This window comes from Siniperca chuatsi, linkage group LG14 (assembly GCF_020085105.1).
Source record: "Siniperca chuatsi isolate FFG_IHB_CAS linkage group LG14, ASM2008510v1, whole genome shotgun sequence".
Lineage (NCBI taxonomy): Eukaryota > Metazoa > Chordata > Actinopteri > Centrarchiformes > Sinipercidae > Siniperca > Siniperca chuatsi.
The window spans coordinates 9,340,167-9,367,955 of record NC_058055.1 but is presented as its reverse complement, the minus strand read 5'-3'; the positions used below and the strand labels follow the sequence as shown (position 1 = coordinate 9,367,955).

General features: G+C 41.0%; 1 protein-coding gene across 8 annotated transcripts; it reads right to left on the bottom strand.

Moving 5' to 3' along the window:
• Positions 1-1,860: 1,860 nt before the first annotated feature.
• ksr1a (kinase suppressor of ras 1a) lies at positions 1,861-27,789 on the bottom strand. Of its 8 annotated transcripts, none has more exons than XM_044222477.1 (21): positions 27,228-27,789; positions 18,019-18,159; positions 13,530-13,677; positions 12,937-13,426; positions 11,055-11,236; positions 10,571-10,640; positions 10,323-10,406; positions 10,023-10,084; positions 9,827-9,936; positions 9,135-9,336; positions 8,801-8,842; positions 8,425-8,473; positions 8,274-8,337; positions 7,435-7,722; positions 7,157-7,353; positions 6,962-7,058; positions 6,332-6,465; positions 5,801-5,932; positions 5,511-5,646; positions 5,161-5,294; positions 1,861-2,742 (listed from the first exon to the last, which is right to left on the bottom strand). In XM_044222477.1, exons 1-21 carry the CDS (start codon positions 27,435-27,437, stop codon positions 2,715-2,717), a joined length of 3,000 nt encoding a protein of 999 aa, XP_044078412.1. In that variant the 5' UTR covers positions 27,438-27,789; the 3' UTR covers positions 1,861-2,714. The 8 variants fall into 8 exon arrangements, with proteins under 8 accessions (XP_044078412.1, XP_044078414.1, XP_044078420.1 ...); XM_044222479.1 differs by having other exon boundaries at positions 9,168-9,336; positions 27,228-27,788; XM_044222485.1 differs by lacking the exon at positions 27,228-27,789 and adding an exon at positions 24,750-25,126.

The window sequence follows — 27,789 nt, the reverse complement described above, 5'->3', positions numbered from 1 at the left end:
AACATTGTGGGACAGAAGCCAGTTCAAAGTCGATAATTGCAACCCAGAGTTGTCATAAATTATCCTCCCAACAATTTTGTTGTTATAGGAAACCTTAATGTGTTGTAGTTTGAGACAATTATTTAAAAAATGTAGTGTGTGATGATGTTTCTGAGAATTTGAGGTTTGCTACAATCATCACCTTTCAATTTAAAACATATTTGATACATGATATGATCATAAGTGTGTGTATATGGCACTGGTTCTGCACATATTCCTGAAGATCCAACATTGTTAAATCAGCAGGTCCAGAAATTTGTAACAGAAACAAACAAATGACTAATTGTAATTGCCCTGCAGGAAAGAAAGGACATTCTGTGTCTGGCCTCCCAGTGAAGGAAACAGTTTCCTCCTCATCAAATACTGATCATGTGATCCAGTACCAGTTGGAGTCAAAGAGCTTTTGGTTGCAGAGCATCATCAGCCAGAATACAAGGTCCTTTCTTTTCTGTTGAACTGATACCAGCAAACAGAAATCAGTCTATCATTCTTATTAGTCAAAGCCACACTTCAGATGCATCCTTACGGATAACAGGTATCAAGGACTGAATGCAAGCAGTATTTTTCAGTTTACTGGCAGCTCCCAAGGCCTCATATTCTAAACTTTTTAGAGTCATCACTGAAAAGCTGCATAAACACAAATGTGAAAAAACAAGTTTCTTTCTGAAGCTTATAAAGCATTGCCTTTGCCAACAAAATAAAATGTCCAGACCTGATTTGGACAATGTAGATACTTAACTGTACTGGTTATCAGTTTTGAACTGGATAATATGTAGTTATCCAGAGAAGTTTAAATTAACTCTCAGTCACTTTTTTCCCATTTCTCACAATCCATTCCAGTGCAGCTCCAGACATTTCAGCTGACAAACTCCCAAGTTCAAGTGGCTTCCAGATTTAGGACACAGCAGCATTTTCACATAAACTGATTATAGACTGGTTATAGAGAGGGCTCTATCACACCTGAATATTGCATAATACACAAATGAAAAAAGCAAACCATGCCACAAAAAAAGATCTAACCAAACTTAATGTGCACAACTGTAAACAGCAAAGACTGAAGATAACTTACTTTCTGTTGGGTCTTTCTGCCACCTAGAGGCAAACTGGGATTTTGTACATTACGCAGCTGCTACAAGCATAAACATAATCTTCTACTCAAATGAGCTTTATGTTTCATTATTGACCCTGGAAAGAGTAGTTTGACAAAACTGTGTTTTTCTGTTTGCAGGAGGCTAAACTTCTCAAGCAGGACCATTAGGAACTTGAACCCCCCCCCGTTGTGCTCTCATAGCCTGATATGATGTGTGTATAAGCCTTGCAGGAGCGAGCTTTTTCCTACACATTTGCAAGAGAACAACCAGCCTATTTTCACTCATCTACCCACTACACTACTGATCTTACTAACATACCCCATTGATTGGATTGTAAAATGTAGAATTATTGTTGTAAATAAATGTATGCTTAACTATTCTATATTTTTTGATAAAGCCAAATCAACTCATCAAAATTACAAATTCCTCAAATTTGCATATTTCATGGCATTTCTTTTTTCTGTTTTATAAAACTGAAATCTCAGTACAAGCTCATGGTTCTTTTTATCTGCACCTGAATGATTTGTTGCATTTGTTTTTATATACTGTACGCATCCAGTGCACATAGTTATAATCCAACCACTGGAACTGGAATGCTGTTATAAATCTCTTGTTCAGAAGTGAGACTAGAAAACAAAGTTATTCTGAGGTACGTCAATTATACTGTAACCTCATACTGCCAGGAAGGCAATAACTGCATTACAGTGAAATAACAGTGCCCACTCTATTGTTACATGACAAGCCTCATTTTATTGTCTTCCATGGATGAAAACAGAAACTGCGTGTACAGAATGGTAGTCACATGCAATACAAAAATATGAATTTTTACAATAACATAAAAAAAAACATGTATTGGCCCATTCTAAAAAATTGTACAGCTTTTATACATGAAAAAAATATAAATATATATACACATCTGTAATAGCCATAGCAGTACCAATTAAAAAATGTTGGGATGTATTTTACATATAAAATGTTTATACAAATATTAGAAGAGTCATGTTCATTTGCTGTACATTAAATAATGTATGTACATTACATACCACTGGATTTGCAACACAACATTTACTGCAGTCTTTCACGAAAACCAACCCTACGTATTCCAACACAGTACGCTCACTCAGTCGCACGTGCACCCACACACAACACAAATACAAGCACGCCAACTGAAGCCAGCAATCACAAACAGTATACACAAGCTCGCACAAGAGGTAATGTTTTAGGAAGATATAGGACACTTTTGCGCCAGGTTCCTGATTTATCTTTTTTTTGCGCAGAGAATGAAATCACTCAACTTCATCAAAGATGGATCTTTCTAAATAACTCATATTCTTATAAGGTGCACTTTACACTTCAATGGATGGACATTATTATTATAAAATCATTTAATCATAAATGAAACCAGCATTATTCTATTCCCATGTGGATTGTGAATGATGAAGGGAATATTTCACCTGTTTCTTTTCATTTCAACTGTCGTTTAGCATACAGAAATCTTCATCAGTGTCCTTTTCTCAAATGCATCCAATAAAACAGTGAATTTACCAATTCATACTCCAAAAAGACAACACACAAGTGAGCATATCACTCTGTCCAAGCCTCTGAGACCCTCCTGAAGAAAAAAGAAAACACTGCAAATATGACTATTCAAAACCAAACTAAACAACAACAAAAAGAGTTCATGATTATTTTTTTCCTGTTGACAAAGTGCATATTGTGTCTAGACATGGGCTGGTGACCATCTCAGCACATGCCATCACACAAACATTTAAAACTGACAGAGAGAGAGAGAGAGAGAGAGAGAGAGAGAGAGAGAGAGAGAGAGAGAGAGAGAGAGAGAGAGAGAGAGAGAGAGAGAGAGAGAGAGTTGGTTTGAGAACATCACTCAAGCAGTCTGTCAAACGTGTGTCAACCCCTTCAGGGAAAACATAGATAAATGAAGTGGTCCATTTGGTAGTAGGGTCCATTTTAAGTCCAGCAGAGAGTGTGTGTGTGTGTGTGTGTGTGTGTGTGTGTGTGTGTGTGTGTGTTTTTCAGAGAGAAAAAGAGCCGTGTGGCCAGGGCCCCCGGCGAGAACAACCACATCACAGCAGCACAGAGAAGGTGAGCGGGCCGAGGACAGGGCAGCCATCAGCAGGCACAGAGCACAGCACACCAGTCAGTCTCAGCACAGACACCACAAGCCAGTTATTCACAAGCCTCAGAGTCAGGAACAACAATAAAGAACAAAATCAAAAGGAAGGCAAAGAGATATTAGACGAATGGACGGAAAGCGTGAAGGACGACAGCTGTCCCCCCCGCCACACCTCACGCCACTGATCCTCTCTTCCCAACAAAAAAACACAACGGTTAGACATGGAAGATCAGACTGTGGATTAGTGAAAGCAGTGTCTGTTTCAGGCAGAGGCAATGCTTTGATCAATCCTGTAAGAGTTAAGGATACAGGAGCATGCAAGGCAGACCCAGGCTTTGTTTTGCATTGCTTATGTTTCAGAGTGACTGCTACAACCTAGATTAGAAAAGAGAAAAAGAAAAGAGAGAAAAGAGCAAAGGAAAACACAAACGTTAGACGGTTAGTGAAAGTGTAACAGGTTTACAGTGAAGGAAGCATAATTTGAAAAGCAGCAAGATATTACATACACATAGATTAGTTAAAAGGACTCACTGAATAAAAACAGTGTGAGTTCAATCAAGAAATTATTTTTTAAGATTAATTAAATCATTCTCTTTAAAGTCATTTGTATTGATTTCTTTTAAAGAAAACATGCTTGCATCTCTCCCATTATCCAGCTAAACAAAACTGGCATTTAACTATATAGGATTGATAGTGAAGCCCTTGACTACTGATTTTACAGTCTTGAAGCAAACACAATAAGAGGTTTGTGAAAAAGCAAATCATAAATAAAAAGCAGAAAACAAGTGGAAAACATGGTGTGAATGTGAAGTTGTAATGAAGTCATGTATTTAAATGTGTAGATGGCATGTGGCAGCAGGATGTGGCAACAGCTGGTCTGGGTAAAAAGAGGATGAAACCCATTTTGGTGCAGAAATGTATAGGATTACCACACTCCAATGGAGATGACAGCATGTTCTTAATGATTTTATCCCCCAATATTTTCTGGTCATGACTTTTTAGGTCCAAAAATTCTCCCGACTATTTTTTTGTATGTATTCCGCTCCATTTCTAATTGGTCGTTTCACACTTTGGACAGTTACACTCAGTTTAAGATGATATGCCACAAAATGGCCCATATTTATACCTAGATGACAGTGACTTAACGAAGAAATTATTTAAAAGAGTGATCACACAGTTAACCTCTTCCTCCTGCTGTCTCACACATGCATGAGGACAGCAATGAATACAAATGCAATTTACAACTTTACATCTGTCTTTTCTACTTGTCCTGCCAGCCTCATTTACAAAAAGTGGAAACTTCCATGACAACAAACTATCCAATTACACTGGCAGCATTAGAACATTACAAAATTCTACATGTATGAGACAGCAACAGTCATGCCCTGTGATACTTTTTTCTGTCAAAAATACGGCATTTCTGTCTTGAGACAGTTGTCAAGAGTGTTGTTGGACATTTAATAAATTAAACTCTAAAATTCACATTCACATTTACATACAAAAACCCCAAAGTTCACATTTCATTACAGAGCAAGCAACAGCAGAGCTGAGAAGAGCTATGCCTTGGCTCAGTGTCAGAGAGCGTATTTGGGTCATGTGTGATGATGAACAGAAATTATGAAATACTTCAAACCTATTTTACTTATCTTATTTTCAAAATATATCAAACTAATTTATGAATCTTATTCATAAATAAGACTGTAACCCCAACCCTAACCCCAAAGCTGAAAAAACTATATTGTTTATAGAGTTTGGAGTCAGTGACTAATAGGATCATCACTGACAAGCCATTGTACCACAAGGAACCAGGAGATACACAATAAGAACTAAGGGATTATTTCCCCCCCCCCCACATGTCCAGTGTCTTCACATTGTCCCTCATTTCTGGATACCTACTCTGCAGACTTCCAGAAGTGTCCAGGGTGGGACAGCCTACGGTTGAGTTTGGGCAGCTTCTCCAGCATGTCGGCCAGCTGGGTGAAGGTCGGCCTCTCTCTCAGGTCGTAAGCCCAGCAGGCAGAGAGGATCTCCTGAGACGACAAACCACTTTGAGTCAGAGCACCTGGCAAAGCACTGAGCCCTGCACTCACTGGACTGTGGACTATGAATGATGATTGATCTAAAAAGTTTTGCAACATCTTGATATCTTTGCACCACTAGAGCGTGGAGGATTATTTGCCACTCTTATACAAGCAGAATAAACATGTACTTTTGTGAATGACTGACACACTTCTGTTGCAACTCACATTGACCTCCTTGCCAAGGCTGATCTCCGCCAAGACCTTCTTTATGCCCTCTCCGCTCCCCACCTGCCAGATGGTAGCTTCCACAGGCTGGTTGGTGATTGGCCAGTCCCTAGCTTGAAGCTCATACCAAATGGTGCTTAAAGGGGCAAAGCAAAAGTATAATTATTCTGTAAAACAGGAAACTCTCTTAGTAAAGTAAGCTCTTTTCAGTCAGAAACAGGTGTGACAGAACAGTAGGTCTCCAGAGCTTAAACTAAGTTAAGTAAGATGCATGTCTGTGCAGAACTTACCCAAAGGCGTACACATCTGCCGAGGTGGAAAAAGGAAGGCGGTCCTCATTGTTACCTGGGCTCATTCTGCGCACAATCTCTGGTGCGAGATAACAAATCCAGCCATGTGGAAGTTTAAGTTTGTTCTCACGCCTGAAAAACATAGAAATAAAAAAAATAATAAAAAAGGTACACAGTTTTCAGTAACAAATCAAATGAAGTGGAAAATCTAAGTGGAAAGATGCATTAACTGGAGTGGAAAATGCATTAACTAAATGCAATCCATCCCCAACTCCTGTGTACAAAATTAGCAAGCTTTGTGTTCATAATGTACTTCAAAAACAAGAGTGTGCTGGAAATTATTCAGGTTTAACAAACAGGAGACTTCAGTCTTTGTAAAAAATACTGGCCAACAAGAGAGATGCCTGCAGGACTGGAGTCACTGTGGACCTCAGCAATTATTACAAATCACTGGACCTCCCCCAGGTAATAGTGTGAACAGCACTTCAGCTGAGGTTGTGTTTTTAAGGCCTCTCGAGTGGCATTTCTTACCTCCCCTCCTGAACAACTCCAGAGATCCCAAACAGCCCGAAGTCTGTGATCACGACTTTATTGGTATCATGAAAAACGTTCTTTGACTTCAAGTCTTTGTGAACAATGCCTTTAGCGTGCAGATAGCCCATTCCCTGTATAGCAAGACAAACAGTGACAGTTCATGAAGTGTTGTCATACAGGCTCTGATTCAGAGAGGGATGTGTACGTTCAAGTTGCTCCGCTTCACATTTTTGATCATTCAAAAGTGCACACTGAGGAATTCGGTTGTGCGTGTTTGTACAATGGGTTTACTCAAAATATTGTGTTCTTTTTGCTGTGGCATTGGCTTTTTATGTAACTACTGTGCACATAAAGAATTGGACTGAACTAGCAACATATACTTGGGACACGAAGAGCAAAATTAAACATATATTCCAAAACAGAAAAATATTCAATAAACATCATCATATTTAATATCTTTGGCTTTTTTATAATACAGATTTCCTTTTACTTATAATAAAAATATTTCTTGGCATGTAACTTCAGGGTTGTAAAAGTCAGTTTCTGGACATGAAATATGGCTTTAACACCACTTCTAAGTGCTTAAATCATGGCATCAATATATTAAAAAACCCCCCAAACAATTACCTTTACAATCTCCTGAGCAATTTGTCTTGTCTTATTAATATCCAAAGTGTTTTTAGTGTCTCTAACAACTGAATACAGTGTCCTCCCTTTGCAGAAACTGTAGGGAGAGAGAAGAAAAGATTAAATTGAAGATGAAAACATGCATTTGGGTTAAAAGTTGGGTTTTAGAGGTGTGTTTGATATTTCTGCTCTCACCTGGTGATGATGGCTAGGTGGGGTGGAGCCATGCAGGCCCCCATGAAGAGGACCACATTCTCGTGCCTGGTCTGTCTGTAGTTCATCACCTCCTTTTTAAAGAGCTTCAGATGGTCCTGATTGTTCCCATCAATCTCAAGAAGTCGGATAGCTACCTCGCCATGCCACCGACCCTTATGCACTTTGCCCCAGCGGCCCTACATGAACAAACACTTCAGCAAAAGTGCCTTTTCGGAATATGATACGTATACTATCAACGTCTAGGTCAGATTCCTCACCTTTCCTATGAGTTCTCCAAGGTCGAGCTGCTCAAAGGGGATGTCCCACTCCTGCAGGTAGACACTGGTCTGACTCGCCTTGCGGGAGATGGGGCCCTTCCACTGGTTTCCCCGAGAGCTGGGCAGATCATCCAGCTCATCGCACTCACCGTCTGAGCCAACGTTCATCCTAATGTCCTCCTCGTCATCCTCATCTTCCCCTTCGTACTCATTTTCCTCCTCTTCTTCCTCATTATCCTCCTCCGCTTCGGGGTCTTCATCTTCATCCTCAATTTCCTCCTCCCCTTCCTGCAAGAGTGTGGTGATGGCTTTGTTAATCTACTGTGCATAAAACATAAAGTCTACCCAAAATACAAGTTAAGGTCAAGTTAAGTGTGCGTAACATGTGAAGATGTACTACTTACTGGCAAATGTTTCTATTCTTGAATGTGAGCCATTCATGCTGAAATTATTTACAGGAAACCTGCAATCTGCTGATTTTCAAAACTCATCTTGGTGTTATAACAAACATCCATTCAGATGTTCCTCTGTCATAATGATCTGGGTCAACACCACCATTTTCAGCTTTGTCTAAGGTTAACAGACTATTCTGCATCCTGTGTCACCAGTCCAGTGCTTGCCAAGGCTGTTTACGCTCATTATTACTCAGTGCGCTCCATAATGACATCCGAGTCTGACACTCTGTGTTACCTTTGATGGGCGCAACATCAGTGTCCAAAAATTTAACAGAATGTGCAACAAGATACATTTCAGAAATATGACTCTGAACAACTTCATTATACTGACAGTAAAACCTGAGCTAAAGTGTATTTTCTAGACTGCATACACAACAACATTACCTCTTCATCTTCATCTTCTACCAGCTCGGCATGTCTGTCATCTGCTGATTGCTCTATCTCACTGCTGTGATACAGAGAACTGATATCAGAGAGGTAAAATTCAACTACTGAAATGGAGTGTACATTTAGCACTTTAATATAAATGTCTTACACAGTGTCTTGGAGGACATCAGGGTGAAAATGAGCAGGACTGGAGACATCTGTAGAGACAAATAAGATGGTTTAGGAAGGAATGCGAGAAGCAAAAATTCTATCCCTCTTTTGTCCCCCACCCCCCATGAGGAAAGCATCATGGCCCACCACATACAGAACATGACTGCTCATGCAATTTCTCACTACCACCAGCAGATGGTGTCAAAAGGCAGTTAAGTGTCAACATGCAATCCTAGTGCTGGCACACAGTGAAAGATAGCTACACTAACTGCCACAACCCTAAAAGCAAACATGCAGAGGACAGAGAGAGCGGCAGGGACAGTGTAACGATGGTAGAATAACAATGCAGCATGACGCTTTGACCGTCAACTCACCAGGGAAGATAAACTGCTGTCTGTGCTGAAAGTAACAGGCAGCTTTTGTAAAAAAAAATAAAATAAAATAAACAAAAAACAAGAGAGGGAAAGGCCGACAAGCATGGCAGGGAGAGAGACCTTTGGTTAGAGAAGCTTTGAATTAACAGATCTTGTATAACACAGTTGTTCTACAGTGTTAATGTCATATATGGAGAGAGAAGGGAAGAGAAGGGTGTTCGTGTGGTTGTGGTAATAATGAGGAGAAATCAAGAGTACAATGTTAGCATGCACATTGCAGTATGTACAGTATTGTGTTTGTCAGGCTACAGTATCTAAACGTGTGTATTTCCACCTGTGTTTCTGTATCCAGGCTTCTGTAAGATACCTGGGAAGTTGAAGCGGCTGTCCCGATGACCTTTGGGTGAGGGGTTGGGTGGTGGCGTGGCGCTGGGGGGGTTGCTCTGCTGGAAGGGTGCTGGGGAGGAAGGTGTGGACGAGGTGGTGGAGGACGGGTTGCTGCTGGAGTCCAGCTGGTTCAGCACTGGAGGATGATCCTGGTGGGGCAGGGATGGATGCAAACAACACAAATCAGAGTTGATGGATCAGTCATATTATATTATATATAAGTAGACTTCTGCACTTTGTTTTACTTTCATTTTAGATTGCACCAGTCGATAATATTTCAGTGGAAGGTCTGCTGGATTGTGCTATGGCAGAAATAAGGATTGCTTGATGGCATAAAATAGGGAGAGCATCACTAATCTTTACAATGTTTTCAAAGGGCAGATGGTGAAAAGACTGAAATGCCGATGGCAAAATCTCTTGCGGAATTATTTGTCTTCTCTCTCCAAAACAAACACATGTACAATTGGATCAGGGAAAGGTCATCTATGCAACAAGAACCAATGGAAATTATGGCAAATGTGGTCTTAATTTTACAAACCAGAGTGCCAGAGACAAAACTCTTTATGGCTTCATTGTTTTAGATACTTTATATCAAGGTGTCATAGTAGCTGTAATGCAGAACTCCTAAGCCTTTTTTACCTTTTTTGTAATGGCCTTTGGTAGTGTGCCAAACTGCGGTGCTTCTGGCGGCCGGTCCACAGGGTTGTTTATATCAGATGGAACAGACTCAGTCCTCCGAATTTTGGCGACTAGAAGAGAAATTGGAAATGTCACAATGTAGATGCACAATACACTGTGTCCATCAACTGCAGATTGAAGATAAAACAAAGCTTACTTGGTAGAAAGGAGATTCTGCAGGATGGGGCTTCCTTTGTGCATTTGTTGTGGCACTTTAACCTGCACAGAAAGTAGGCAGCATAAGAGAGACCCAGTAGCTATCAGTATATGGCACCTAATGCACTCTTTCAAGTCCAGCTCCATGCACTCCCACGACCATGGATTAAATCCTGTCAGAGCTTCCTCTCCTGTGTTTCCTTATTCTGCGTACTAGCGTGCTAATGTTCTACTATCTCAGTCAATGAAAAATACTTAAAGTTAAGTGACTAACCCTTTAAATGGAAAGCGCTCAACTCACCGACAGTGTTTGCACTTAACCCCAAACATCATGTTCTTCTGGCACACCTGACATGTCTGGGACAGCCAGGACTTTGTTGAAAACCTACATAAACACAAGAAATGCTGTTAAACCTACAGTATTACATTACTGTTTAGTTATTATTCATACAGTCAATTTGTTATTTCATTAATAACAAATCTATCTTGTTTCCTTTAATATGACATAAGCTTAGGATAAAACATATAGTGTGAAAAAGAAAGATCTACCTGTGTGTGACTGCTAGGCCTATGTCCCTCCTCACTGCTTGTGGGGAGCTGCGATGCCCTGCTACGTTATCTAGCAAGGGAGAAAGAGATGGAAGGATGGAAAGAAGGGGAGAACAATCAATGGGGAGGATTGGGTTATGTCGAGAAAGACTGGTATCTACCACATTTGGGATGTGATTCCCTCACACAGAAGTTATTGAGGAGATGTTCGACCCAAAACCTTCAGTCGCATTCAAGCCCAAACACAAACACACATGCTTGCAATGCATATGGAAAAAGGAAAAGTAATTTTTCATAACCAATTGCACAAACAAACTATGCTTATTTAGTCCAGAAATCCGTATTATTTTTGACAGGTCATATTGGATAAACATTCTAATCTAAATCAGACTATTTTTTTGACATGTCAAACATGCATATTCACCAAATCAGCAAAATAAAAAAATATATACGTATATATAACGTATATACGTGCATGACTCACTCTTAATGGTGCTGTGCTCTTCCAGGAGGGTTGGCGTGCCAGGGAGGGTGTAAGATGCTGTGGTGGCAGCTGGGGTGACTCCAGGCGCGCGCGCAGACATAACGGGGTAACGAGAAGGCGAGTCCTCACATCCATTCCCGTTGACTTGCATATTCTGGAGCAACTTATTCTTTTTAACACACCTGGATAGAGGGAAAGCAAAAAAAGTATCAGTACGTCCTGTATATTGGCAAAAACTAGACTGGATACTACAGCAGGTCCCCACAGCATCGCTTGAACACCATACTGTCTGGGGCAGGTTATATAAGGGCTAGGGAGAGGCACGTTGGAGTACCTAAATAGCATTGGCACAGGATACCAAGGGTGTCATCCTTAACACCCAGACTGAAGTCACAAGGACCGAAGCACCAAGCAGTGCCAGTTCTGTGGTTCATACACACACACGTGCACATACGCACGAGTAATCACAGTTTGAAAAATAATCCATTTGTCTAATTTTATCTTGAGTTCTGTTCAATCAGCTATCACACCTGTGACCTGTTTTCAGAGTGCTGCTGTAAAAACCGTACAATATGTACAAAGCCAGGATAAACTAGCAGGATCGCCTGGGTGTGCGTTAGATGCGTTTGATCTATGTCAGCTGTATTTACTTCTGCTTGTGCCAGTTTTTTGTTTTGTTTCCATAAACAGACAGGATATTATGGATAAACATGTGGCTTGTTTGTGTATGTGCATCCCATCACAATAGAGAGAGAGACAGGGAGAGAGAGAGAGAGAGAGAGAGAGAGATGTGTTTGTGTGTGTGTCGCCACCTCTGAGCATTAGTCCTAGGAAATATTTCCTGTTTTGACATGACTCATAATCTCTGGGAATCTGTGTGGGGATTAGCTCCACACACACACACACACACACACACACACACACACACGAGAAAGAATCTTCAGAAAGCTCTGCGTCTGTCCGGTGCAAGACTGAGGTGAGAACGAGACACTGGACAGATACTTTCAGGAAAACTGCATCAACAACTGTTCTCATCAGTATGGATAAGAAACACGAGGCTGTAACGGCTACAGCATCCACTACTGCTATTTGTTGACATATTTGTCATGTATACAGTTCTGGCTAACAGTGTATGAAGTCGTCTTACCGACTGTCAAGAAAAGTCAAAAGCAGTCACATTTGAGAAGTTGTAACTAGATCATGTTTGCCAGTTTTGTTGATAAATGACTTATTAATCCCTTATCAAAATGGTCATCAATTCATTTTGTGTGAATCAATTAATCACTTAATCAATGTAAGAAATTAACAGCAGGGTGACTGGCTAGCCATTACATAAACATACTGTATGTAAATGACAATTAATTGTATTCTCTCATCTGTTAGTCCATCTATTAGTAATGGAAGTCAAAGTGCAGTAGACTCCAAACGAAAAATCTGGCTTGAGAAAGTAAACATAGTTTTTCAGATAGTTTAGCTTTTAACAAGACATTTTTGTTAGCATTAACAGATCCTTAGATTAGAAATACTGTATCTGCAAATTTGATTTATCATACCAGTCATTAGTAAAATGACAAAGAAATCAAGGTGTAGACAGCAAATGAAACCTCAGAATCAGGCTGTAATAATGCCTGCATAATACAATTAAAGAATTGCAAAGAATCAAATGCTAACTAACTAAAAGATACTGTAGCTCTTCTCTCACAGCACTTTCCCCCAAATGCCCGTAAACCTGTGCGTACAAAGCCAACAGTCGAAATCTGTTGCATTTATAATGTGATCTGAGGATTCCCATTTAGTTCTTATCTGACCTACTTATGAAAAGCTCTTGACAAGGTGAATTCTGTAACAGAATGTTTGTTCAAACAGCTTTCTGAGCACCTACTTGTTGGTGGGTGGGTCCTCGATGCGGTTGCCCAGCTGGGACTCGTGGCTTTTGCTGCGCGTTAGGGTGATGTTGGGAAGTAGATGCAGCACTTTGCGGGATGGGGGTGGAGGGGTGCAGGGGGGCTTCAGTCGGTGACGCCTCTTTGAGGGCGGAGTTATGGGTGGGGTGGAAGTGTGCCTGTGAAGCCGAGCTGCGTGAGCTAAGGACATCGGGAATGGATCTGTAAGAGGGCTTTCACTGTGGACATATGATGCCAGCGCCTCAGGTGTGGGCACCGCTGACACCGAGCCTGAGCGGGGATGAGGGAAGGTAGCGCAGGGGGTGGATGGGGTGGAATGGATGGCGGATGGGCGGGCGAGAGGTGAAGGACTGTGAGGGCGGAGTGGAGTCCCCAGGCTTGTTAGTTGGTCTGCAGTCAGTAGAGAGCCACTGTCCCTCCTTGTGGGCTCAGACAACCAGGGACTGCCGTCTTCCCTCAGTTCACCTCCTGGACAGCAGACAACACAGATAAAACACCACCAGTACAAACCCCAAGGAGAACACAATGAAATGCATTTGATCATGGAGTCTCCCATGGAGTAAACACATACCTGATTCAGTGGCACTCTTCAGACAGGAGAGGGCAGCACTGAGCCTGGCACATTCTTCTGAACTGGACCCTAGTCTTCGCATTGTATCCCTCACCTGAGTACCTGTCATCTGCAGTAAGGCATCCAGGGACAACTTTGCTTCCACGGCCTGCAGAGGAGCAATACCAGAAAAAAGAGAGGGTGAGCACTCAATAACTATACAAGAATGAGCAAAAACACAAGCAAAATACATGATCTATCAGTGGGAAGCTCTAAAACAAGTAAACCAATCAGCAGGTTTACCATATACTGTACCACTATGGGTGTATAATTAGTAATCAGGCAAGTAGTGCTACATATTCAGAAACAACATGTATATTAGCCTAAAACTAACGACATCTGTGTCACAGGAGAAAGCAAAGAGACTCCGCTTGAAGTTCAGAATCAGAATCAGGTTTATTGCCGAGTAGGTTGACACATACAAGGAAGTTGTTTATATAACTTCAATAAAAAACTTCTGTTGTAAGTCATCTAACACTTCAGTGGTCTCAACACCATGGACTGCATTAGGCTGAAACTCAGCATTAAAAGGGCAGCATGGTAGGGTACTAAATAGGTCATACAACCTTGCACTGTTCCCAGAAATCAGTGTAATCCTGTTTGTTTGTGGCATTTTCACATATCACTTCTACTTATCTAGGAGATAAGTGCATATTATACAGTACTACATACATGGTTTTATGCCTGGATCAGTAGATAGTAGTAAAAACTTTAGACAGGACTTTAGACAGTCTAAGTAAAGGCAGAGACTTTATAAGATCAAGCTTGAACTACGACTTAATCAGTGTCCATTAAATACTTTTTTATTCTGCTGTTTGAGAGTGAGCTATGTTCATTCAGATTCACTCATGATTTCCTATCTAACACATCTATATTATTATATAGAGTGATCACTGTAGAGAGGTGAAGGAAACTTTGACAGCAGCTAACAGGAAGAAAACATGTAATATGCAGAGTGGATACACACAGCACAGCATTGTGCAAGTAGAGGATTCCATTCGAAAGGCAAAATCATAGTGGGAGGCAGACTGGGTAGCACTGGTAGGCTCAGACAAGACACAGATACATTTCTGCAAAGACTGAATACACTGCAACCTGGTTTGATTTGCAATCATACTGGGACTGTATGTGTGTGTTTGTGTGTGTGTGGGCAAATATATAAAAATAATAAAACAAAATGACAAGACATTTTTCCCCAAACTGAGAAGAGACAGGTCCACATTATGTGACAACCTGCAACCAACTACTTGTAATTGACAACTTGTCAAATTAGACAATATAATGTGAATCAACTATTTTATCACCCAATAAAGAGACAGCCAAAGGCAACATTACTGAGAGAGAGAGAGCAACAGGGTACTGGATGAGGTTTTTAAACTAGCAGACAGTAAAACAGTGCTCAAATAAACAATGAGATTAGATGAATGACAAGCATTGGCCCTTGTTAGCAACAAATTCATAGTGGAAAATTACATTTATAACTACTTAAAAAACACTTAACAGTGTGATTGTGCCTGTGATTCTCTGTGCAGCAAGTTAACCATCTGTACTTTTAAATTGTAGTTCATTTTCAGTAGCAGATTTAGATTATGACATTATGCTTGCTTGCCACAGCAGTAAAGTGAACTTAAATCTAAACTGTACCTTTACATTGCTTGATCACCATTTAGATAAATATTGGTTTGAGCATCAAGCAAGGACCTTTACTGAAGGAAGATCCCTTGCTAATATGCCGTACATGTAGGAACAATTCTTAAGCTGGTTCCATAAACCCCCATCTCTCACTTAGTAAAGTATGTAGGCCTTTCTCTGTTTCCTCTCATTTCCATCAGTTATATAGCATAAACCACTATTAGAATATTTGAATAGAATGGAAAAGAAAAGCTGAGAGTACGGGGGTTGAAGGAAAGATTCACAACAGAAACTGAAGCTGTATGGATATAGACCTACAAACCTGAGGTATTGAGGTAAATGGGTTTATTTAGTGATCAGTTACTGAGACAGTGGGCAAAACGGCAGCACAAACAGTTCATGGATCACAGAAGGCAATAGGAGATAGAGTTGAGGATGTTTTTTGACATGGGAAGTACGCAATTGCTTATCAGCCAGGTTAAACCCTTGATCTGAGAGGGCAAACACTGAGCAGAAAACTAGGGCAACGTCCCACACACTCATGTGTACACTGTAAGCAATAGGAGGCACACACACATGCAGACACACAAACACATAAGCAAGGGTGAGTGATGTGATATTCAAAAGTGGCTGTGGGCCCTCTGCTCCCCTCCCCTCCCACCGCCTCACTCATAATAACATTACAATTTTAGCCCCACGAACAGCATAGCTTGCATACATGACTGCTGTACTGTGGCCTCCTTGATACAGTATTATTGGTCAGAATTGCTATGTATGTGTACACAGCAATTAACATCACATGGTTATTGAGTCTACACATTAAGTCAAGTGGGTTTTAGTTAATATGAACCCCGTACTGTTCGGCATTTTAGCATTCTCAGAATATACTACTCATGTGCACATACTCTAGTTAGACATAGAACTGAAAATTAATGCACCTCTAAAGGTTATAATACAAACAGAGAAATATACACAGACAAACTGTACATTTAAACTCTATTTTTGGTAGTTTTACAATTTAGGGAGGTTTCTAGTCTCACTTTGGCCTGACTCAAAATGCTTTGGCAGCCTTTTTCTTGTAGCGAGCCTTGGGTTAATCAAGATAAGGCTTCTTAGTAGAGCCACAGATAAAATTAATTAGTGTACAGAAAGACAAACATGGCAACATGGCATCCACATGCTCTTACAACATTATGCAATAATTCCTTACTGTCAGTTGCAGCATGGGAGCAGAGATGTTGGATTCCAGGTTAGAAAAAATAATAATAAATAAATACTACATACAATCATTGTAATGCTTTTGGGCCATCCATTACATAATCCAGCCTTCATAGCATAGAGTGAGGAGATGGACTGTAGGAATTTCAATCTAATGAGGTTTGATCTAAATGGGTCATCATTATGCCATGACGGCTCTACATGTTTTGGGAAATCCCCGTTGGTATACAAGACATACAAATGAGCACTTTCACAATGCTATCAAAAAACTCTTATTTTCTAACACAAAGCTAAATTCTTTGAAGGGAAGGTGGGGAGATTCAAACTGAAAAGCAAACAGAGCACTGAGCATGACAGATATGACTCAACCGTAAACAGAAGACAAATAATCAGATATGGAACAAGGCGGAAAAACAAAACAAAAAGCATGCACAAGCTTGGGACATATTAAAGAATAACAAGTGCAGAAGCATTTAAAATAAGCAGGTTAGTTAGGTCACAAAGCAAAGACAAACAGACAAGAACAGTAAAAACATACAGTAGCTAAGAAGGATTAAAACAGTTTACAGCAGCACAGGAAGGGGAGCCAGTGGAAGGAGAGGAAATTACAAAATATGACAAACAAATCATGCGGTGGAAAAACAATTGCACTAAACTTGTGAAATAAGGAAATGAATGCATTTGGTGTATTTTTGTCAGGTGTGCATAAGCAGCTAGGTGTTGGGTGCTGGTGTAAGGAGAAGGAGTGATAACTTGTCATCTTAACAAAAATAAAAGATTAATTTTAATAGATGAGCAATATATTTGGAACAGTTAAACATACCTTATTATATTTTCAGTGCACATACAAATGTCAATTCAATTCAATTTTCAGTTAAATTTTATTTATTTAGTGCCAATTCATAACAGAAGTTATCTCATTGCACTTTTCCTATAGAGCAGGTCTAGACCGTACTCTTTTTAATATTAATTAAAGAGACCCAACAAATCCCACCATGAGCAAGCATTTGGCGACAGTGGCAAGGAAAAACTTCCTTTAAGAGGCAGAAACCTTGGACAGAACCAGACTCAGAGTGGGCGGCCATCTGCCGCTGCCAGGAGAGGGAGGCACAACAACAGATATTCCACTCTTCAACAAAAAATTACTATGGAGAAATTCCTCACACACTTGTATTAAAGGCAGTAGGCTGAGAACTAGATTGTTAGGCAACCAAGAGGAATTTGTCTAAAGCAAGTTAAAGTTAATCTTGTCTGAGTGATAGTGAACAGTCACTTTCCCCCTCCATATTAGTCTCGTGAAACATGTTGTAAATATATATATGGTTTTGAAAAAAATGTATGTTCAAGTTCAGATTTGTTGCCACTGTTTGCAGCTTAAATATCATGATCATAAAAATGATAGAGCAAAGACATTTTGATGGTGACTGGTCAAGTATTCCTCATGTACATGTGAGCGGGGACTGAGTACACATACTGAATCCACATAAATGTGACACAAACACAGTCACACAGGGCAGAGAGAGACACAGACAGACAGAGACAGAGAGAGAGAGAGAGAAAGAGAGAGAGAGAGATATTCACACAAAACAACTTGACCTACCTGGATGAGCTCTGGTCGCAGGTTGATGGTGCGTAGCCAGTCTCGTAAGTGCGGGTAGCTGTCCAGGGCCTCGGGCCTCTCTGTCTCTGGCACTTTCTGCTTGCACTGCAGCTGTTTACAGATGTATTTCATCAGCTTCACCTGCAGGGAGCAATAGAGAACACAGCGCAGATGGGAGGGGCAGGTTAGAGGGGAGACTCACAGCGTGCTAGGAGCTACAGCAAAGGAGCTGTCACACCTCTGTGTTGGCAGTGGAAGTTGTTTTGAATGGCCTGAGTGAGATGACACAGAAATTATGCAGTATGTGTGTTTTATTGTTACTGCAAAACCACACATAATAAGCAATAGCACAGTTACTACTGACTACTGTCACTTCTACAAAAGTGACCTTCGATAAGGCCAAATCCGACATAAGCTACTATATATTTTCCATCAACAGATGCCTCTTTAATACAATAATGATGCATGAATTACTCCACACTCGCACCGTTTTTCCATTCTGAACTCAATGTACCTGCAGTAACGATTCCAGTGTTTGTTTAACCCAATTTCCCAGTGCCCCCAGTGCACAAGACAGTTAATTAGATATAAACAGCTATTATCATAGAGGAACAATGAGTGGGTCATCTAATGAGAGCATCTGCGGTGCTGGCACAGCAAACAAGTATATTTGGAACAAGGAAGCAGCTTAGTGACATAATGACGGAAGAAAGTGTCAGTTTTACAGTTAGTTTCAGAGGTACTGCACTTTTCATCACCAGCTATTAGAAAAAATGGTAAAGAATTGCACCTTTTGTCACAAATCAACCATATATGTATCTATGGCATAACAATTACATTAAAAAAGCCACATTTCCTGTGTGAGCCAATAAAAAAAAAAAAGTCTCCAGCTTGTAGTTGTGGACAAAGCAACGAGGAATCATCACCTTCCTTCCACTCATGTCTCCTCATCCTCTCATGAGAGCATCTCCAATGCCGCGATGCCCCAATGTCTCCACATTCTGGTTGTGCTGCTGATGAAGCAGGGGACGGAATGAAGAGGAGAAGTGAGAAGATTAAGAACAAAAGCTTGCCTGCCGAGATAGTCCTTTCAACATCGCTCAGAATAGTAGCTTACTGACGCACATTAACCTCCCTCACCACTTCCTTTTGATGCTTGCATCTGCTAATCAGCACATTAATGACTAAGGCCCTGGTGAAGACCTTTGCTGTAGTGTTTCATGACATGGGGCACATCAGTTAACTTTACCAGAATATCCCAAACCCTGCTGTGCTCAAAAGCCAGACCTGTCACTATTTCAAAACACTATATTCCACAACGTATAAACCTGTGAGACTTTACCCCAACGCTTTCCAAGCCAATGTCAAGCGCAGTGGTCCTGTGAGTAAGTATTACAATGAACACCATGGTATTGGTTTGCAGCGGCTTGCGTTGTGCAGCTCAGTGCGGCCGTATAGTGTGTCTCCTTATCTCGCAGTCTATCTGTAAGAGTCCATTACAGCAGGCAGCACCTTCGGATGAGCTATGCAACACCAGCTAGCTCTCGACCCACCACACACCTCTCGAGTGCCAGAGCAACAATGAGGAGCGCGTGTCTTTCTCTGCTTATTCAACTTTCTCCCTGACACATCCACTCGCCAACCAGACAGAAACTCATACAGCCATGCTTACGCTCAGAAAGTGTGGCCTTGGGATGTAAAAAGGCTGCTTTGTGGCAGCTAACAAAAACATCTCCACTGTTGGCCAGAGAGATGAAAGAGGATGGAAAGGAGGTAAATGCTCTCCGTGTTCTCTCTGACTGCAGCTTTTCAGCTCTGCAATTACTCTTATCAGTTGCACTGAGAGCATTATAAAATAATCAAACAGCATGCATTATTGAATGCAAACAAATAAAATGTGACGTTTTCAAAACTTACAAGCAAGGACCATGTCATAAAAGCTGATTGGTCCAGAAGAAAATAAATGGGGTAAATGCTTAAATGCAAACTTTCAGGCCTTACATGTCAATGTCGCACAATCCTTTCTCAAAAAGCATAAAAAAAACATTTGCTTATAAAAAGTATTATGTGGTGTAATGTGGTGCACTGTTGGTTCCAAAATATCTGCAGAGTTTGAACCTACTTTTAGTTGCATGCATTTGACCTTAGAACCCAGCCAGTAAGAGCAGCTCCTTCTATGGGTGGAAGAGAGAGATAGGCAGCTTGCTCCCCCCTCTGACATTCTCATTTATACACAATTGGGCTGGAAACACATATAGCCATGAGCACACATGCAAACATACTGGTAGACAAGCATGTATACCAAGTAGATGGGAGACTGAACAAAGTGAAGTTTGTGGAGATCTGGACTTGCATGGCCAGCAGTGAGAGGCCTTTACTCGCTGTGGCTAATGAGCTAGCCTCCTGCTTTACCTCCCTATACACCAGTGAAGTGCTGTGACGTCAGGTTACCTAGCAACCCCTCTTCTGAGTCGTCAGCAACATTTCAGTGGGATTTTCCCCACACATGTGAAATACAAAGCTCAGACACAATACATCTCAACATACAAATGTCATCATGTGTCTCCACAGGACAATAACTGTAGTAGCTACAAAACATGACCAACATTTTTATCTCCAGTCCCACGCAGAGCATTTACTTTACCTATTATCGTCCTAAATAAATAAGGTGGATAGGCTTACACAAGCACAAAAGTCCCCAAATCCCTTATTGATATCAGTAATGTGTGTATTTGTGTTGGGAGGACAGTCAGGCACATCAACAAACCAAGAGATAATGACATGCCCCTTGCATATTATTTTTGGTGCAGAGTGGAGAAAGCAGCATTTGACGTGTGGCTTGGAGGTGGGAGGAGGGGGAGGAGAAATGGCGTCAGAGCCCACCTGTCAGCAGAGCTAAACAACACCATGGTAACAACCTAATGCTATGAGGAGATGAGTGACAGCCAGTGTGTCAGCCACCAGAGAGGGGAGAAGAGTCCCAGCAGCGGCCTGCCTGACACAGCAGGCTAGGGGGGCAGATCCCACTGCTCCCAATTGTTTTCTCAAGGCTCTTGCTGACACAGCCACTTTGGTGCACCTGCCAAGGATAGAAGAACTGAGAACTGAGCAACAACGCTCTATCCCAGAAAATGATATTTGCACAGGAAGGTCACTTAACTTCTCTATGACTAAAAATGCACACGTTTCTTGTTGTCAGAACAGGCTCAGTGAATAAAAACACTGAACCATTTTGACTCCTTGTGTCATATTAGCTATTGAACATTAAAAGTCCAAGCAAAATCGAGTGATTCTTTCACAGACATTTAATCAACAGTATAATCTATGAGACAAATGCAAATGTGTACCATATCTATACACAATATTATCAACACAGGGACACGAGTAGCAGCTCCAGTCAGTGTCACAGTCAACATGGTGTGTGACAGTAACAACAGTAGCACCGGAGCTGGAAGATAATGCAAATTTACGGCTAATTTTAATATAGCTTTCAAAGACACGTTTATACAGGATCATGCAAGTGAACCCTGGTGAGTAGACTGATGTTTTATGGCGGATGCACAATTTTATAAACACATAAAAAATGACAAAAATGTTATAAGACAAAAACACAATGGAGCCAGGCAGACCTAATTATGCAGAGGCTAGGTCAGATGGACTTTTGCGGGGGCTGAACGTACATGGTGGACAGTCCCAGACAATAGCCTGCTGCCCCTCCTCCATCATTGTTACCACCAGTGCAAGTTGACCCATATGCTGGGCTGGGGGGCTGAGGAGGTGATAAGAGTGGCCTCCAACTCTCTTTAATAAGGTTGTGCAAGGTTAGTCTATGTCCCAGCCTACAACCTGCACACATACACACAGACAGAACCTTGGCCTAATTTAGGCTTACATATATAAAAGTTTTACAAAAACTGAAAATGAGTAAATAAATTAAAATAAGTTTAAAATTAGGGATATACTTTTTTCCAAAAGGACATACTTCACTATAATTCAAGTACATTGCTATATATATATATATATATATATATATATATATATATATATATACACACACACACAACATACAGCAATTTTAGTCATTTACAATCAGGCACACCATGTTAACTTCCTTATGATTTGGAGCTGGGGTGAAGCAAATCCCCCCCTCCTTTTCCACAAAAGAAGCAGACCTCAAAATTACAGGATATAATGCAACTCATTCTGAGTGTAGTTTAAGAATAGATTAAGGTCTGCCTATACTGTTCAACCATCTTGATTTCCACATCACGTAGTCCATTCTTATTGACTACACCACCCATAATGCAGGGAAAAAAGGAAACAGAGACAGGGTCGGCATTGCTACACTCACTAGAGTTGTGTTTCCTCTGTACCCTCATGTGAGCAACATTCTCCATTGTCTTCTCATAGGACACACACACACACACACACACACCCACCCACCCACCCACACAGCGCGGTTGTCATGTCATAAGAAGCAGTCCAGCGGATTGGCTTTGATTCTCCCCTCCCCTTTCCTCCCTGCTCTTCCCTGTTGCACAGGCTCTTTGCGCGTCATTTTATTTTCTTATTTAACAACCAACCCTGAAAATGCGTAGGAAGAAAGATGTCTAAATATAGATGCAGCCACAACAGCTCGCACCACGAGTGCACAGCAAACTCTCTCCAACACCATGAGACAAAACAGAGCGACTCTTTGCTGTTTGAAGATCATTACTGAGAGCAGCGATTAAAAAGATAAGATGGTCATTTGTTTTTATGTAAAGATTTACAGCAATGAATAAATATCTAGCAACATTTGACACTTGTTTAAGGTTGTGTAAAGCACAGAAAAACACACTTGAGTTTCTGGATCATGTAGACTGATTTGGACCTGGTTTCAAAACAAACAAGCTGCTAAGGCAGTGCAAGTGGATATGATAAAGCAAAAGTCAGGAATACATTAAGAGCTACAGTAAAAGTAACACGGAGGCAGCATGAGAGGCAGAGACCAGGCTGAGTGGGATTAACATGTGAAAAGTGAAGTACCAGTTAGCACTCCATTTGAGAGGCCAGTATCATTATCCTCTCACTGGCAAGGCAGAAAAAAACACAGTTCAAGTGGAATAATAAAGCTCTCTCAATGAGAGTATAAAGTGAGTTCAAGCCTCTCTTGACGGCACTCCAGTGCAATAAGGTTGTGAAACCTGTTTGCACCACGAGTGTGACAACTACTTTGACTTCACACAGTTCCCTCAAATTCATCACATGAATTAAAGTGGCTTAAAGCTTTAGTAGTAATGACATCTATTACATCTAGCTACTACTCCTACAGCATGGTTTACATGCGATCACCTGGACACTGATGTGGGAGTTGTAGGCCAGTGCAGAATTTCCAGACACCTCTCACATCAATGGGTCAAGGTTTAGACACAACAGAGATGGGATGTCTTGTGCATGTATGAAATACATATAGGCTGAAATTTGGAATCATATTGGTACGAGAATCTATAGAGCCAGCCTAAATCTATGACTAACTCCTCAATCTGCTGACTTAAAATATTTGAGGCATGTGGCAAGTGAAATCTAAAGGAGAGGTAAAGCAAGAAGTGAAAGTCACACTTATGGCAAGATGTGTTTTCAAAATGGTGTGCCAGCAAAGACAGGAAGTAAGACTGCTGATCAAGACAGCACTCTATGCAGGGCCAGTTCCACTTGAAAGATTGTTGAAAGACATCTAAACCAGGCTTCTTTGCAGTGATAATGAACCTTTGACATTGTATTTGAATGGTATGTAGAGCCAGCTACTCTAACATGAGTTCAGTCATCTCTCTTTTCTCATGTCCCCTCACAGGGGGCTCAAAGGTCAAGGGCAGCTAAAGAACAGCAACCATGGAGCTGGCAGACTTGGCCACATTTCCAAAACTTCTGTTTAAATTGACATATGGGTTTTAAAAAGGGAGAAAATGTATCAATAGACAGTAACTGTAGTAACAGCAACTGTATTGTCACTTAATCTTAGAAATTGAAGACATTTCAGCTGTCATTTTCACAACTGTCTTCTCCATTGCTTTCTTTACATCCAATAGTTGTGAATTCTTCCCATGTTTAAATGACAGGAAAGTAGTTTCCAAGAAGCTACTTGGTTTAATCATTAAGTATTTCCAAATCAATGAAAAGCAAGAAGAACTACTCTAATACATTCTCCACCCACCCTGTATCTATGGCATACAAGAAGAACATAAGAAAATGAGAAAGAAAAATAAGACATTAAAACAGTAGTTAACGGTAAAACATGTTAGAAGTCAATGTAAATTTAAAAAAAGTTTAAATGGAACACAAAAGAATTTTACCAAAACACTTGCAGCTACAATGTAGGGAAGATTTTTACTTAAATTCTGCTGATGCATATCGAGACCAACAGCGAATTATCAGTTCAAGGGAGGTTTCTAAAAATGTTGACTAGTACTGTGACCTAAGACATGGCTACTCATATGTTCTCAAACAAGTTGATACAATTTTTAGTCACATTTTATATTTACTTTAGACTTGGAACAGTCAAAACAGCTTTACGTACGAGTGACAAGGCTGAATAACTGCACTCTGAACTCACTGCTAACCAGGAACAGCTTGATCATTGAGACAAAAGCACAGTTATAATCAGTGAAAGTAAGATTAAATCAAATGTAAATAAACATACCATTCTAGACCTACATTTAACTGTGCTGTAAACCATAAAGTATTTACCTTACCTGTTTCCAATGCAGCAAAACAAAGGTTCCTAGTTGCTCTGATCCATGAGAGACAATAGGGAAGGACACTGAACCTTGCTAAACCCTAAACCAGCAAAGCGAACTTGAGGTAATCAGATCCACTATTTGCACTTCTGACTTTCAGGGATACTCCCTTATAACTTCAAACCACGGAAAAGAGACCTCAGAGCAGTTTAATAGCCTTTAAGAAAGAGCTGGCACGGCCTGCCCATTGTCATGTAGAACAATGCCGGGGCCAAAATGCATCTACACGACAGCACACCTCAGGAAGTACTCTGCCAGATCACGTCCTGTTCCACACAGTGACGAGGTACGCACGACAAGGGATAAAGAAGAGTTGAAGCATGTAGAGTAGGACAGGCCATGAACTTGACATCACATTTCTTTGTACAAAGAAAAGAAAGATGTGACAACATGCTATGTACAGCAAATGGGTTTCATTTTCACTCACTGTACAAAAGTAGGAGGAGGCTACAATGGACAACTACAAACATGCAAACTGAGCTGGTCTGGTTTCTATTTCAGTTAATACTTTTTTCATTTAATACTGGGCTTCTTTACTTGAGGCTGTGAAAATTTGTTCCCACACAGTGGCTTGACAACTTGCACCTGATGCCTGCCAGCCAGCTAAGGAGCTACCAAATTATTTTGTAGACATTAATATGATGAAAATGGATAAAAAGCTGCACCTAAAAACATAGAACTGCTTTGTCATCTCTCCCTTGTACTAAAGGTATATCTTTTTTCTTCTTTTGAGCAGGCGATATTGTGTTGTTACCTGGCCTGCTGAGGCAAACAATCTGACAGTAACGAGATTACAGATACATTGTAACTTGCTTTAAATTAACTACTTTCTTCATCAGCCATGATTCTTGACGATTTTGAAGGTCACTTGAAAACCGGTTCAGCCGGGCTATTGCATCTCTGTGTGGCTGAAACTAAATGCTCAGAGCTTTCTGGAACATTAGTTTACAGGGGCATCAGCACAATTGTTCATGGGGTGTTCAGTTATACAGAAATAAAACAGACATGGATAATTGATAGCCTCTAGCCAATCAGGAGTGAATATTCCTTTTATCCAAGGTATAACGCTTAAATAAACCATGAGCCAGAAAACCCATTTACCATCTATTATATCTGTAGAATGTCAGTATGTCCGGAGCCGATACCAAAGATGCATTAATCTACCTTCTACAAGTTCACATTTGTAGGCATTAACCTACTATCCCACTGTTTTTCACAACTCCATGTCACATCAAAATGTACTGTATCGGCCTTTTATACCCCACACCAACTGCCTCTTCCCATTACCCTCCTCAGCAGAAGCAGGGCCTGTTGTCCCCTCATGGCATTGTTACTAACAACATGAAGCTGGACTTTCCATGACATGATTCCTTCAGTCATCTTGCAGCTGAGAATATAACAAAAACAATATGTGACTGTAAACTTCCCATGGGTGGAAACATGCAGGCCTGAGATAAAACTGGCCCTAAGAAAAGGGTTAAATCAACATTACATAAAATTCACATAGTAGGAATGATAGGAATTTAAATTTTACAAGACATATAAGGCCCAATTTACATAAAAGGTACTATTGATTATCGTGTGGTTACTTGAGAAGAGCATTTTCGAATCTGAATTTTGCATATATTTGTTTAAATATGCAAAGTGATGCCGAAAGGCTAGAGACAGAAAATACTGAGTGCATCCCTTGCTAATGCATGCATGCTACCAGGGCATGACTTCTCGATCACACTACCTACTATAGTAGGACATGCTGAGGCCCTACAAAGCCATGGCTCTTGCGCAATGCAATGTCAAGTCATCCCAACACGACTGAACTGAATCTGCATCCAGATGCAGGAAAGCAGCGCGCACATCAACCCTGCCTGCTCACGCCTGGGAGACAGATAAACACACGGAACACGTTGTACATTTCGTTGTGCATTTGACTGGCATGCCTCTGTACAGACACGAAATCCTGTGTAGAGAACAGAACACGGTAACAGAAATAATCGCAGTGTCAGATTATTGAATATGTGCCATTGGGCCAGGCTGAATTCAGCTGCACAGCACGGTGCTGTGAACTGTCAGAGGGGCTCCTGACGAATATTTCCACCTAGAGAAAGAGGTCACACATTGCTGGATCGGCCATCACTGATATCTCGACCACTTATGTCTCGTATAGAAACATAATGACGCCCCTCGTACAAGGCAAAACTTGAATATATTTTTTTCAGTCATCTCCACCTCAATGCATCGACCCAGTAGTAGGCTATATTGCAAGCGACACAATGCGCTCAGCTCACTGACACTCAGTGATAGGGCGACTTGCTCGCAGCCAATACTCAGTCTGATATGAGGCGGACATAGCGTTAGAGCTTCATGACTCCGCAATTTGACTAGACTGCTTTGTATCGCAGGACGGGGCTTTGACATATCTGAAAAGCTCATTACCTCTAAAGTGCGTATTTCTTGCTGCGTGAGGTCGTTGGACGCGGCGCATTTGGTCCGTAGCCCCTGTAAACTGGAGATGGAGATTTCAATCATATTCTGGATGAGTTCGCATTGATGTAGTGCGGCCATCGCTGCGCCACCGCCACTATCCCTCTTCGGCTGCTCATCACTCTCGACCATCTTCCCACCTTTAGCAGACACACTATCCATTCCTCAGCATTGGGCACGGCTGGAAGGGCTGGAGTCAAACTGTTAAGCTCAAATAAAACATATGCAGCAGTCCAGCGACGCAGCGACCTAATGTGGAAGTTAGCTGACAGCAAATGTCCCCAGCTCCCAATCTGGAAAAGTCAGGATGCAAACGAATTATTATTATCTTTTATCAAAACAAGATGCTCGACGGCAGCCCAGGTTGAGAAGCGATCCAAAGTCCAGTAATGCTCGGCTTGTATTTTCAGTCCGTGTAAGCTACCGACGAGAGGCTACACTCGCTTCTACCGACAGCTCTGGCAGAGGCTTTTACCGTCTGTCAGCTGTTGGGAACATCATGGGGCGCGGTGCA